Raw genomic sequence first — 14,690 nt, 5'->3', positions numbered from 1 at the left:
CCACTCTTCTTGCCAGAGCCTTACGCCAAATGCCCTTTATCCAGCCATAAAGTCCGACTAAAGCGCTGTTTCTCTCTCTGTCCTGCATAATGGTCCGTAATGGTAGCGATTAACTTGCGGTAGCCACTCAGAAATGAGGAGAACAATAAAAAGCGGAGAGCGATGATCTACTTTTACATTAACCCCTGCCTCCACTCTCTCTTTTCCATTCGCTGAAATTTATCCACCTCAAAATCCATGATCCTTTTACGCGCACACACACACAGACAAACCATCTTCTCTTTCTCTCTATAAATAGTGGTGTTAATTTCAGGCGGTGTGACTGAGGTTCACTGTTTCTCAGTCTCTCAGCTCCGAGCAGATGGGAGCTGTGAACTCTTGTGCGTGTGAAGTGTGTTTGTGTCCCGGTGTTTTTGTTGCTGTGCAGTGTCCCTTTGGCCGGACTGCTTGGCGTATGTGATTCGCATGAGTCACTTCCATTAAAAAAAAAACACGTTTCAAAACACCAGAGATGGCTTTTTATTGACTTCATAGTACATCGAACCACATATTTTAAGGCAGTGCTACATACATGATGTGAAACCTCCAAACTATATCTCACATGGTGTAGCTTCTTGTGTACGAGGGAAATTAAGAGGGAATTGAATCCGCCGTGCACATAAACTGTAATGGCACATTAGTTTCTTGTTTCCTCTCTCCTCGTTTTATTTTGTTATATATTATTTCATGAGTTATGTGGTTGTTTGGGAGTGGAATGATTATGATTTCCTTGAAAATATACAGCTTGGAGCAGAATCTTTTTTTTTTTTCTGTGTTAAAGCTTATGATATAAATCAAATCTGAACATTTAATAATAATATTTGTTCATATTGTGAACAATTTATCAGTGCATATTAAAACATGATGATGAGGTAAAATAAAGTACTTAATGTCTTGTACTTTAGTCTTTTATTCCAATTTTTATTTGTTTTTAATTCTTTTTTTCAAATGAAGGACAGCGATTTTGTGATTTATGTGAGTTTGGTGGATTCATGGCTTATAAATTCTCCATTGATTAATTTTTTTTTAAATAATAACTAACGTTTGCTCCTTAAAACTTATGTTTGCCTTCAACCTTTAAAAAAAAAAAAACAATATTTAATAGGGATGCTCCAATCAGGATTTTTGGAGCTGACACAGAGTACCAATTCCTCGTCATGGTGATGGGGCGATAACAGAGTACCGATTCTGATGCTTCAAGCTTTACATAACTTTAACATTGCACAAAAAAAGCACAATTTCTCTTTAAGTTTGATAGTTAGGTGGAGATCTCTTCTTTCATAAGAGAATAAATTAAGGATGTTGCATATAATCCCTTAAACACGTCTCTTATAACCATTTAGTTTGGACATCTCATGCACATGAAGCAGCTTCACAGAAAATAATAGATACATTTCGGAAGAAAAATGACTAACAATGCAATTTGGAAACATTGTAAATGATAGAAGAAGAATTTAATGTGCCTCAATGAAGAAAGTTTGGAGCGCATATTTGATAGATAAGAAGTTAAAATGCACCTTCCTCTGCTTGTAAACCTGTAAATGAACACTTGCGACCGGTTCATGCAATCGACCAGATTAGCGAGTACTGTTTGAGTCGTAAAATGTGATTATCTACCGATGCCAATCGATCGGAGCATCCCTAATTTTTAATGGTAAAATCCTTGCAGAAAAAGTACAGAGTTCTACCAATTAGAGACAAACACACCAAAACAATCTTTAGTTTCGCCCACTTACATAAAGCATCATGATAATGTCAGCCTGCATAAGCACTCAAGTGCTTAATAATACTTTAATAATAAAATAATTTCTGTAATAAACTTAATTAAAAATATATTTTTAGTTGTTTTTAAACTACAACTAACCAATTTGAATGAATAATATCTCTATCATTTAATTGTGTCATTTGCAGTAGAGTTGGGTCAATAGGCAATGCCAACCCGCTCACGAAAAATACACACTTGGGCCCCATTTACACCAATATATCTTGGTTTCAAAATGGCATTTTAGAACGAAAACGATCCACACTGGCGTTTCATCTAGCATTTTTTTCTGAAAAGCTCTCCATCCACACTATACTGCTGAAAATGCACATCATGTGACCACACACACTGTCATGCTCTCGTCTGAGCTCCAAAACCCCAGAGAGCAGTGCACGTCGGACAGTTTATCAAGGATGTACCGCTGGATCGTGTCTCACTATAGTTGTTAAACGTGATATTTAATTAAACTTGTCCCGATCTAAAGACTTTTCGGTCTTTTAAATCTATCAGGTAACGTGTCACAGTGTCAGTACACTGCTTCAATCTTTTGCTTTCACGCTTGTACGCCATTTTAACGACACACATCACTCTGCCTATTCATGCCAGAGTCCTATGAAAAAGGGATTGACAGGTGGTAATTTGTGTGTAACTTATCTTTATACATTTATGTTTATTACTGGGTAAAACAAAGACCATGTGGGTCAAATACAAATAATAAATTTGTTATGAATTATTGAGTTATTCATAAATAATTAATTTGCCGCTGCTTACGACGACGCCCTCGTTCATTTAGATGTTTTACATTAGACATCATAAGATGCCAAATTGGTTGACATCGCCCAACCCTAATTTGCTGTGCTCCATGGGATCCCTTTTCATTCCCTCATTTTATTTTGTTGTTTATGGCTTATAACTTAATCCCACGTGGAATCTGTGCACGGAGAAATTCACAGATTTTCAGCTCATCATTGAGTCTATTTATTTACTTGTGTAAATGTGTCAATTTATATTTATTCAGTTTTTAAATCAATTTCAGTAATATTAGTGACTAATATGAAAATGTTCATTTGATTTACTTACAATACGGTTTGCCTTTTAGTAGATATATTATTTGAGAGACTTGCTTTGTTTTCCAAGTAATGGATCAAATAGTATTTGCATTGTAAACATTAAATAAATATGTATTCTTTTTTATTTAACATTAAGTTTCACCCAAATCACTCTGCATAAATCCGCCGATTTTTTACAATATTCTGCGCAGAAATAGCAAATACATGTCCACAGATTCTGTCTGGCCCTACCAATGACACTTTAACAAAGATGTTTTTTAAAATGCCTACAGAAAAAAACATATGTATTAAAAAAAAGAACCAACACTGCCTAAGAAGTAGGCAGAAAATGTTGCACTCTTTTGAATGATGCCAACCATTATCCAATTAGATATTTAAAGATTACTTTGGCAAACATTCAGGCTATTACTTCCATTGTAGGACAGAAATACAATATCCTCTTTCATTCTCAAATATGGCAAACACGCAAGTCAAATAATCATCGATACACACTGACTTCAAAAGATTATCATAAAACTCTACCGCCTGAAAAACCGAACCCTCCTGAGAGTTGCGGGTTCATAAATATAAATAAGAAACCCCAAGCTACCTCGCTAGCCATGAGTTGTTAGCCTAGCGATACATCAAACAAACTCGTGTGGCATGTTTATTTAATTGCTTTTCAGACTAAATATGCCATGGAAGCGCCAAGCTTGTTTTTCAGTTCACCATCACCGTCATTGATTGTGCTTACCATAAACTCAACACGAAAACATCACAAACACCAGCCATTTTGGTGAGCGCTAACTCCCCACTAACCAAAAAGGCTGTTTTATTTCTAGTCTCAAACACCCCCGAGAAGAGAGAGAGATTATATATGGCCATGATTTAGAAGTATAGTGCTAATAATAAGCATAACAACACGCTTGGAATATAAATACGCAAACTTCACGAACACCTTTAACAGATGTTGAGCCAGAATCACACAAATGTTCGTCAGCTTAAGTAAATTATAAGTTAACACCGCCGAGGTGTTTCAGCGAACGTCATCGCAGCCACTGTTGCCATGAGACACGGAGACAATATGAAACAAAACACTGTAAACAGATGATGGGAGTTATATTTAACTCCTCGAAATAACTGCAGTCATTCGTTAAGCCCAAATAAATGCTACACAAAGTGCGAGAAAAGGCAGTGCTAGGCAGCTGTAACCTTTGTGTTTATGAGACATAGGCTACTGCGAGCAAGTCACGCCGGATACTAAATTAATGACTACATACATCACAGCTTATTCCAAGATCAGAAGCTAATGATTGTTTTCATGGTAGAGGACGTAGCGTTCCTGGAGCCCTTGGGCTAATGAGTGTAATACTGTACAAACAGCACTGGAAGAAAGATGTAGAGCCTGAAACGAAGAGCCATTGGACCACAAAACCTCCATCATAGCGTCCAAGCAAATGTATGCATCCATATATATATATCCACACAGGTGTCGTCTATATATCTACATGTTATGTACATTCAGATGCTTCACACCAACGGCCACACCGGAGTCCGTATCAAGCCCGCGGGATTCGATTATCACGCTTGGAACAGTCGGCTCTTCAAAGATTGACCACCGGTATCCTGCAGCGTGGCAAAGAGATGAAGAAACAGACGGCAAATTAAATTAATAGAAGTCTCGCTCTATTATGGAGAGTGAGATTAATTCTGAAATGCATAGAGCGGCAGGAAGGACTCTGATTTCATGGATGGCACGCTCTCTTTCTTTCCCTGCATCTCTGCTGTTGAAATATTCACAACCATTGAAGGAAACATCCACAACAACGGCTAACTGCCTGCTTTGTATTGCAAGGCATTACCATTGGTCTAGCAGCACATACTTATTGATGTTCCTTCAAAGGTATCAGCTGTACATAACACGGTGTCTGCATTTCTAGTTACAAATGATATTAGTTCACTGAATTCTGTTTATTGAACATTTTTCAAAGAATCTACCTAGTTTTGTAATGAAATAAAAATACTTTTTTTGGTTATTAAGTAAGCATCACATAGTTGTGTTAATGGTTAAAATAGATATGTTTTTAGATCAACATCTATGTTTTTCCACATGTTGACTATATTATTTAAATGTAAGAATCGAATATTTAATTAGTTGAATGATTTTAAGGTAGGTTTTAATTTACTAATTTCATATTTAACAATATAGTACATGTGTGATCTAAAGTACAGAAAAAAGTAATAAAACATTTAGGCCTGTTTTTTTCTGATAGTTTTTATCTTTATGGGCACCTATTTTATGCCTTTTTCAAGATTTAATATGAGTCTTTTGTGTCGCCAGAATGTGTGTGTAAAATTTTAGTTCAAAATATCCAACTGATCATTTATTGTCTTAACTTTCAGAGTATTGTAATTTTCAGCTCTGTGCATCTCGTAGCTGTTTTTGTTTTGTTTGCACGGCAAATGTGTAAGGACGCGCGTTAATACCCACTGCTGTATGGATATCCGTTATGTTAATGTACAAAATAAACCTGATTTAACATCCACAAACCAGCATTGAAGTGGCAACGGAGACATGTAAATACGCTGCTGTCAATCAATTCAGTGGGCGGGGAAACCACACTCCTACATCATGTTCAAACGGCCTCAAAATGGGAGGGATTTGAATACTATTTTAAAGTCAGGAAGTTAAAAAAGAAGAGACTTTATATCACCCCAATATGACTGTAGACACACTATACCTACACACAGTTCTGTCCAAACACCTTCTAAAAGATGATTTTCATCATAGGTGCCCTTATATATATATATATATATATATATATATATATATATATATATATATATATATATATATATATATATATATATATATATATATATATGAAAGATTAAAAATACAATACAAATCAACAAAGTTTAAATCAGGGGTGTTCAAACTCTGTTCTGGGGGGCTGGTGTCCTGCATATTTTAGTTGTAACCCCAATTAAACACGCCTAAACCAGCTAATCAAGCTTTTTCTAGGTTTACTAGAAAAACTTCCAGGCAGGTGTGTTGAAGGAAGTTGGAGCTAAACTATGCAGGACATCGGCCCTCCAGAACCGAGTTTGGACACCCCTGGTTTAAATAGTACAAAAAGTTTTTCTACATACCTTTTTTCTCACTAATAAAGTCCATGAAAAGTCATATTTAAAATGTATGTCATGTTAAATGATACAACAACATAATCTTAATATTTATTTTTTATGCAAGAATGTTTGGCTGCAGTACCTATAAAAAAAGCTTTATTAATTCTTAGTCTTTATCTTGAAAAACCATCAGCATTCAAGACATCTTTATTAGAATCCATTTACAACCTCTTTATTTATTTGTTTATTTATTTGTTAGGAACATGAGCTCTTTTTTATTAACGGAGTTCCCTCTGAGAGTACCTGGTTTACTGCTCTGTTATCTCTATTTACCTCTCTTTCTATCTCTCTCTCCCTGACACACACACACACACACACACACTACAGCCGAGCTGGCAGTGAGTCTGTTAGGTTTACCTCTCTCTGTCGGGGAAGGATGGAGTGCTGTGCAGAGTCTGCCTGCTGTCCTCCTGAGCGATGGGTCGGGGGATGGCGAGAGAGAGCGGCGGGGGACGCTGAGAGAGACTGCGGTCATAACTGCATGAAAGTGAAAGAGAGAGAGAGAGAGATTAGGACAACATCCAGGGGGAACTAACTTAAAAACATACACCGAAGAAAGTGACACAGAGGCGTGAAAAGAGAGATTAAATGAAAAAAGCGGCAAACCCTTCAGTGACATTGACAGGGAGTTCATTCACTCGCTGACTTAATTTAATAGCGCCTTCAGCGAAAACAAAGTAGAGGCAGAGAAATTAAAGCGAGATGGAAACGCTGGAATATTCGCTTAAAATCATATTTGTCCGGCAACCGTGAGGAAGACAAAGTGTCGCATGCACGGCGTGACGTGCCATGTAATATTAATGGCTCGCAGCGATATGCACTTATCTATAGTGACTCAGGCGGGAGTTGAGTCCAGCTCCGCTCTGACGGGATGATGATGACGGGCGGAGGCTGCTGGAGGTTGTTAAATGAGCGCGAGCGTGTCTGTCAAGGCTAGTGTGGGGCATACAGAGATTAATAGCAGAGAAGAGCTTGTGTATGCAATAAAATCGCCCTCGGCTCTGCTCAGATGAACGCCGGTCTGATCTTCTAGGTGAGCGGTGGCTTCACATTAACATAAACCCGTCGGGAGTTCGTGATGTGACAGCTTTAAACCTCTCTATCGATCTTACAAACAAGCCCACAAACATTGCCTTAACGTCTGATTTGTAGTGGCCTGTACCATTGCTTTGCCGCAGTTTAAAGAAAGTATGTGATTGGCTGAAGCAACCACGATTTTTCAAGGAAAGGACAGCATGAATTTGTACGATGCGACTCTTACAGAACAATACAAAAAAAATGAAGTAAAAAATTCTCCCCTAAACTCTTTTCCTATTAATACACATATATGCACTTGATCGGCTACCTATTACAGTGGCTGTCCATTCTTCGATTTGCGCATAACACATTTTGTCACCAAAATAGAATGCGCATACTAGACTATAATCACATTGTCTACTTTTTGAGTGTTAACAATGGTGCAAACACTCAAGATGCTGTTTCAGGGTAGGAAAAGAAATGTGAAAGTGACAAAACAAGAACAACAACAATCTACTGAAGACAGCAAAAATAATAAAAGAATACACTGACAAAAGCTAGAGATTAAAATGTGAGATTAGAGTGACGGGGACTCTACACTGCTTAGTGAGTGCCGTCTTTCAGATGAGACGTTAAACCGAGGTCCAGACCATTAAAAATCCCAGGATGTCCTTCGAAAAAGAGTAGGGGTTTAACTCCGGCATCCTGGCCAAATCTGCCCACTGGCCTCAGTCTATCATGGCCTCCTAACCCTCCCCATATCATAATTGGCCTCATCACTCTGTTTCCTCTTCACCAATCCAAGCTGGGGTGTGGTGTGCGGTCTGCCGCAAAATGGCTGCCATCGTGTAATCCAGGTGGATGCTGCACACTGGTGGTGGATGAGGAGATTCCACTCCTATCTGTAAAGCGCTTTGAGTGCCCAGAAAAGGAATTATTATTATTAAAACCTGTCTACTATTCTACTGTAATCGAGTACAAACCCAGCAAACACACAACATCATATGACGTTAATATTAGGTTAGATTTAGGTTAACTCAACGCTATTTTGATGTCCAATAATGACGTGAAATGATGTGGATATTTTGTTGATTTTAGGTTTTTAAAATTACCAAAATCTAACGTTGAGCCAAAATCTTAAACCAACGTCATATTAATGTCAAATACTGACATTTATTCGTCAGGTATGGCAACCAATATCAAACGTCTGATAGATGTCATATTGTTAACTATGGGATACAACGTCAATCTGAGGTCATGTTAACATCCTGTGCCTGCTCGGAAGCCATTCTAATAGCTAAATGAAGGAAAGCGAAGACACTGGACAAGGGCAGTTCTTTCTTGCGTAAAACTTATTGAACCCTTCTACTACGTATGCTGTAAAATGGATCATACTTTAAAAGGCTCGACACTCAAAAAGAGACTTTTGCTCCTTGGTCAAATTACTTATTTAAAATGAGCTGAAACAGCACAATTCTTGAGAGTTTTTGGGTCAACTTAATTGCTTTTTGTTCAATGTACTTAACTGCAAATATTTAACTTAATCGATTTGTGTTGGGACAATACATAAACTAACGTATAGTTTAAGTCCATGAGACCATACAGTAAGCTGTTCCATTCATCATTTTAGCTACCAGAAGGAAACTTGCAAGCGCCTCCTTTGTAACCGCCCTTGATGTGCACTTCTGCCAAGACAACACTGAGGTGAACACCACAAAAGACTTCTGTTCAACAATCACAGCTGCAGTACTTCATAAATGGGTGACCGCAAGCGTTTGGGGTGACATCTGAGACAAGGCCATTTATTGCATTGTTCAGATCTGGCATGAGGTCTCAATCGATGAAGGCCTAAAATAATGACCAGTACAAATGGCCGGGAATCTCAAGTGATGGGCCCTTTAAAGTTTTGATACTTACTGCAAAGAGTGAAACCATCAACCATTCATGTTAAAGTATATTCCACTATCTGTGATCTTTCTCTTAAGAAATCATGAGTGAGTACTTGAGTAACCCTAACCTAACCTGTCGATGCTACTTAAACTTGTGCAAAATCATTCAAGAAGAACAGCGGGCCAAGAGTGTAGAGTATATACACAAAAAAACAATGCAAGTACACATGAAATTTGCATAACAACACACTGAATGCATACCCTAGTAAATGCATAGTGTAAAAGATGTACAAATGAGACACAAATTAGCCATCGACTTGCCGAAAACGTAAAATAGTTACAAACAGCCATGAGAGCGTGTTGGCGCAAGAGTTTGACACGTTCTGATGGAACTGAATTCAGAGAAGGGAACATTCTGGCATAAAATAAGGCAGGTGGTCATAAATCACGCTCATAACCTGTCACCCTGTGTTTATAGTTACTCTCAGGATGATATGGGCCGTACCTCGGCTCTCTATATCATTTTAATGATCATCTATGCGATCGAATGCTGCCGTCCGAGTAACTACAAATGCATTCCTGTGCCTGATGGCCCCCAACGCTCCGGGCTACATTTCTAATTAAACCAGCACAATAAAACACTGTAAGGTGTCCAGACTTTTGGTGTCTGCAGAGTTAGAATATCCATAGATGACATTTTTAATGGTCCTGCAGGGAACTCTTACTGAACAGCAGAACCCTCAGCTGAAAGTTTGTGGAAATGTGTTGTGTGAGACTATTATGACACACTGACTGTTCAGTCAGTCACACATACACACACACACGGGGGAGCAAGCTGTCTCGGGGGACGCATGACAGAACCATGCAGGCAGAGAAGTGTTGAAACGTCTCACCAGAGTTTAGCTGAGATGACGACCGCGGACAGAATCAGCAGAGATGAAATCGTCACCGTCACATAAAACTGTGGGTCCACTGAAGACAGAAATCACAGAGGAAAAGAATAATCAGTGGGGGGTGAAATGGAAGAATTGGCTCCCTTTCAATGTGAATTTCACTTTAATTGCACCCGTCTTAAGTTGAATTTAAAATCTTTGAAGTGGAAATACGAGATGTCTTTGCCAGTGTTCAGACTGATGGCCTACAAATGTGAGTTTTCAGTAGCAGATTTCTAAAGGTCGAATCAGGAATGTGAAAGCTTTTGTTTGATGTGTGTGACTTTAAAAATATTTCAAATTACGATTATCACTTCCCTCAAATAGCAAAACCTGTCAACAAGCGTATGGGTTTGAATCCCAAATGGTGCGTAAGCTACAGTTGAGGTCAGAATTATTAGCCCCCCTTTGTATTAAGTTTTCTTTTTTAAATATTTCCCAAATAATGTTTAACAAAGCAAAGAAATTTTCACAGTATGTCTGATAATATTTTGTCTTATGGAGAAAATCTTATTTGTTTTATTTCGGCTAGAATAAAAGCAGCTTTTAATTAAAAAAAAAAAACATTTTAGGGACAATATTATTAGCTCCTTTAAGCTTTTTTTTCCATAGTCTACAGAACAAACCATTATTATACAATAAGTTGCCTAATTACCCTCACCTGCCTAGTTAACCTAATTAACCTAGATAAGCCTTTAAATGTCACTTTAAGCTGTATAGAAGTGTCTTGAAAAATATCTAGTCAAATATTATTTACTGTCATCATGACAAAGATAAAATAAATCAGTTATTATAAATGAGTTATTAAAACTATTATGTTTGGAAAGGTGTTGAAAAAAAAATCTTCTCTCCATTAAATAGAAATTGGGAAAAAAATAAACAGGGGGGCTAATAATTCTGACTTCAACTGTAATTATAACATATATCTTGAATACAATGTCACAAAAAAAGTGAACTGAGATTTTGGGAAAGTCATTGTCCCTCATCCCACTTGCCACAATGGTCACTCGCCACTGTAAAACTGCTGTCATGGAAAATGAAATGGATGTTCTTGGCTGGTGGAAGATGCACAAACAATCCTACCCAAAACTTGCAAAATTAGCCAGATCAGAACTCTGCATCCCGGCCAGTAGCAGCATCAGTAAAAGGGCGTTCAGTGCTGCTCAGTGAGCGCAAGACTGCGCTAAAGCCATCTACAGTGGATTCAATAATGTTCCTCCACAAAAACACATAGCCTAATCTTGGTAAGTAAAGGATTTTGAAATGATAACTAAATACTAATTAAACCATAAAATCATAATGTACACAGAGTATATAAGCTAATCAAAATATACTTTTCGGGCTCGGGACGAATTCTGTCAGGCTCGGGCCCTATCAGGCCTAAATTTTATGGCTCGATTACACCTCTAATAAGGAGTTCATGATATACCCATCCAAGTAAAACCATGATATAATTATACAATAACATGTCATGAGTTTATGATGATTAAATTAAGCATAAACTATTGTGGCAATTAATACATTAATTAACAAACAAGCATGTACTAACAAGTAATTAAGGTAGCCGTTATTCACACAACTCATTAGTTATTAAATTCATTAATGTATTAATTAACATTAAAGTTTTCAGCTAAGTGTAACCAACACAGCTGTTACTGTAAATTACATCATGACTTTACTTGGAGGGGCACATCATCCATAACACATTACTAACTACTCATGAACTCCTTATGCGCGTCCGGCTAGTGGGTTTACACCAGGGGTGTCCAAACTTTTTGGGCGAGGGCCAGATGCAAAAAAACAACGTTGTCGCGGGCCAAATTTTACATACATCACACAGACACGCATATATATTTTTTTCCACACATTTCTACACATATTAGTTTTAGTAACTCATTTCTAATAACTGATTTATTTTATCTTTGCCATGATGACAGTAAATAATATTTGACTAGATATTTTTAAGACACTTCTATACAGCTTAAAGTGACATTTAAAGGCTTAACTAGGTTAATCAAGTTAACTAGTCAAGTTAAGGTAATTAGGCAAGTTATTTTATTACAATGGTTTGTTCTGAAGATTTAAGGGGCTTATAATTTTGACCTTAAATGGTTCTTAAAAAAATTAAAACCGCTTTTATTCTAGCCGAAATACAACAAATAAGTCTTTCTCCAGAAGAAAAAATATTATCAGACATACTGTGAAAATGTCCTTGCTCTGTTAAACATCATTTGGGAAATATTTAAAAAAGAAGAAATAAATCAAAGAGGGGCTAATAATTCAGACTTCAACTGTGTGTATATAGATAGATAGATAGATAGATAGATAGATAGATAGATAGATAGATAGATAGATAGATAGATAGATAGATAGATAGATAGATAGATAGATAGATAGATAGATAGATAGATAGATAGATAGATAGATAGATAGATAGATAGATAGATAGATAGATAGAGAGATAGATAGAGAGATAGATAGAGAGATAGATAGATCATAACAAGAACTGCTGCTTAATTGAATGCATGTAATAGCGACACCCGGTGGTTATTTATTGAATTACGTTCATTTTTGTATAGCGGGCCAGATTCTATTGATATTTATAAAAAGCCTCGCGGGCCGCCACAAAACTGATTGCGGGCCGTAGTTTGGACACGCCTGGTTTACACTAAATAACAATAGAAAAGCGTTCTGTCAACATCAACATGAACACTTATACATTAACAGCTCATGAGTAGGGCCAGACGGTATCTGCAGACGTTTTTTGCTATTTCTGAGGATAATTTTGGTAAAGATCTGCGGATTTCTGCGGAATTACTTTAGGAGTATCCAGCGGAGTATCATAACTAAAACCTTAATATATTAAATTAAAATGAATAAATTACTGAATAAAAAGTAAGTAAATTCAGATTTACACATTTATTCAAGTAAATAAACAGAATTAATAATGGGCTAAAAAATCTGAATTCTGAATTCTGCAGAAAATCTTTGGAAAATCTGCGGAATTCTGCACGCGCAGATTCCGTGTGGGCCTACTCATGAGTTCTTGTTGGTGACATTTAGCCTAATCTTCAATGTTAATTAATACATTAATGACTTGTGTTGTAGTGAAAGTTAGTTGAGGATTAGCGCAAGCATTTCCTCATCATTAGTTCATAATAAAGTAAAGATACGTTTACACATTTACACATTATTCATGCACTCTTATTGTAAAGCGTAACAAAAAGAGAAATGTAGAATGGCTCAAAGAAAGCAGCTTGAGTGAAAGCAACAGTGAGCTACAGGAGAGAGACAGTAAAATGTGGGGGCGAGAAAGGGTGGGTGTCGTAATCAGGTAAAATTGTATTGATTGCATTGATGCCTCCCTCAATGGGAGGGAAATCTAAGCTCTCCTCAAGCGCAGATTTGCTACTATGAGGAAGCAGCGTGAGCCCAAAGCCCTGTTGGCAATGCAGCTCTCAGATAAAGAACTCATTTCACGCATACCAACCTTCCTCTGTGTCCTGCTCCTCTGTCTCCGTCTTCTCTCCAGCAGTCGGACGCTGTGTTTGATTGACAGGCGCATTTCGACGATGGGACCAGTCCTCGGACGTGGTCGCCTTCAAACTGTCCGTCTCCAGGCTGGACATGAGATGATGGGTCTCGTCCTCCAGGGGCTGCGTGGGACCCCAGTCCACCGCCCAGAGCTGGGTGGTGCTGGCCTGCGCCGTGACTGGCATCTGCATTTCAGCCAACTCCTCCCACTTCCTGTCATCTGTGTCACCGGTGGCAGTGCAAAAAATGACAGTGACCAGCAGGAAGCTCCAAAGGGGAATGAATCCAATGTGGGGAGAGATGGAGCTGGGGGGGAAGGAGAGACAAGCAACGAAAAAGACGGAAGGAGGGATTGAAAAGGAAAAGCTAGAGATCGGAAAAAGTGAGCACATAAGTGAGAGAGGTGTGAACCTTGCACAGATGGAAAGAGACTTAAAGCAGGAGCTGATGCAACCCAACGGGCTGCTGAAATTAACTGGTCAGATCTGAGAGCAGAGTGCAACCCAAACAGTACGCTCTGGCTTACCATCGCTCCATCGCTTCTGCCTGTTCACTGACTCCTCGCCGCTCCGATCATCTCTGAAATGAGAAAAAGAGAAGGATGAGAAGAGAAACAGAGCTGGAAGGGGGAGGGCTCAGCCTTGACACTGACTAAAAGACCATAAACAGATGGCTGTAGTGGAGAAATACCCTGCTGGCTCTGAGACAACACAAATAAAGGCACACGCACGTTTACACGCGCACTCATCGACAACCAAAACCACATGCTGAAGCCTAGGAACTACTGTGGAACACACCTGTGGATGCGTTCACGGCTTCAAACCTCATCCCTCATCCATCAAACACAACTCAACATCTGTAACCAAGCTCACAGCGCACTCCAACAACCCAAAATCACCCTGACACATCGCAAAACATGCAGACTCACACTCTCAAGGCAGAAATACGGACTCGCATACCTACCTCGTGCCACTGAAGAAGGGAGTGGGAGAAAGGCTGAGCGCCTGGAAGTGGGGGAAAGCATTGGTTGCCGTAGAGACAGAGACATGCAGAAATTGTGTGAGTGAGAAATAGAGTGCGGGAGAGGGAGGGAGAGTGAGAACGGGAGAGAGAGAGAGGAGAGAGGATTGGAGGAAAGATTGAAATACTAATTATGCATCTTAACTGGTTCAAATTAAATAGGCAGCAGCGAGAAGGAAAGAAATGAATTTTGAAGGCGAAAATAGCCGGACGGAATAAAAGAAGCGGCTTATTAATATTCCCGAGACCAGTTGAAGTA

At 38.4% G+C, this 14,690-nt stretch overlaps 1 protein-coding gene across 3 annotated transcripts; it reads right to left on the bottom strand.

Moving 5' to 3' along the window:
* Window positions 1-495: 495 nt before the first annotated feature.
* On the bottom strand, window positions 496-14,457 carry pianp (PILR alpha associated neural protein). Of its 3 annotated transcripts, none has more exons than XM_087285303.1 (6): window positions 14,375-14,457; window positions 13,938-13,990; window positions 13,368-13,717; window positions 9,839-9,917; window positions 6,397-6,516; window positions 496-4,476 (listed from the first exon to the last, which is right to left on the bottom strand). In XM_087285303.1, exons 2-6 carry the CDS (start codon window positions 13,946-13,948, stop codon window positions 4,455-4,457), a joined length of 582 nt encoding a protein of 193 aa, XP_087141429.1. In that variant the 5' UTR covers window positions 13,949-13,990; window positions 14,375-14,457; the 3' UTR covers window positions 496-4,454.
* Between the last annotated feature and the right edge of the window lie 233 nt (window positions 14,458-14,690).

This window comes from Danio rerio, chromosome 16, assembly GCF_052040795.2.
Source record: "Danio rerio strain M-AB ecotype USA chromosome 16, GRCz13ab, whole genome shotgun sequence".
Lineage (NCBI taxonomy): Eukaryota > Metazoa > Chordata > Actinopteri > Cypriniformes > Danionidae > Danio > Danio rerio.
The sequence above is the reverse complement of the archived record's forward strand: the minus strand, read 5'-3'. Positions and strand labels throughout refer to the sequence as shown.

What these genes read in the sequence shown, in the direction of transcription:
- pianp (XM_087285303.1), bottom strand. An exon ending in GTCATCTCAGCTAAACTCTG is followed by an intron (nt 6,517 to 9,838) that starts GTGAGACGTTTC and finishes ACTTTCATGCAG; the next exon opens with TTATGACCGCAGTCTCTCTC. An exon ending in TCCTTCCCCGACAGAGAGAG is followed by an intron (nt 4,477 to 6,396) that starts GTAAACCTAACA and finishes GCCACGCTGCAG; the next exon opens with GATACCGGTGGTCAATCTTT.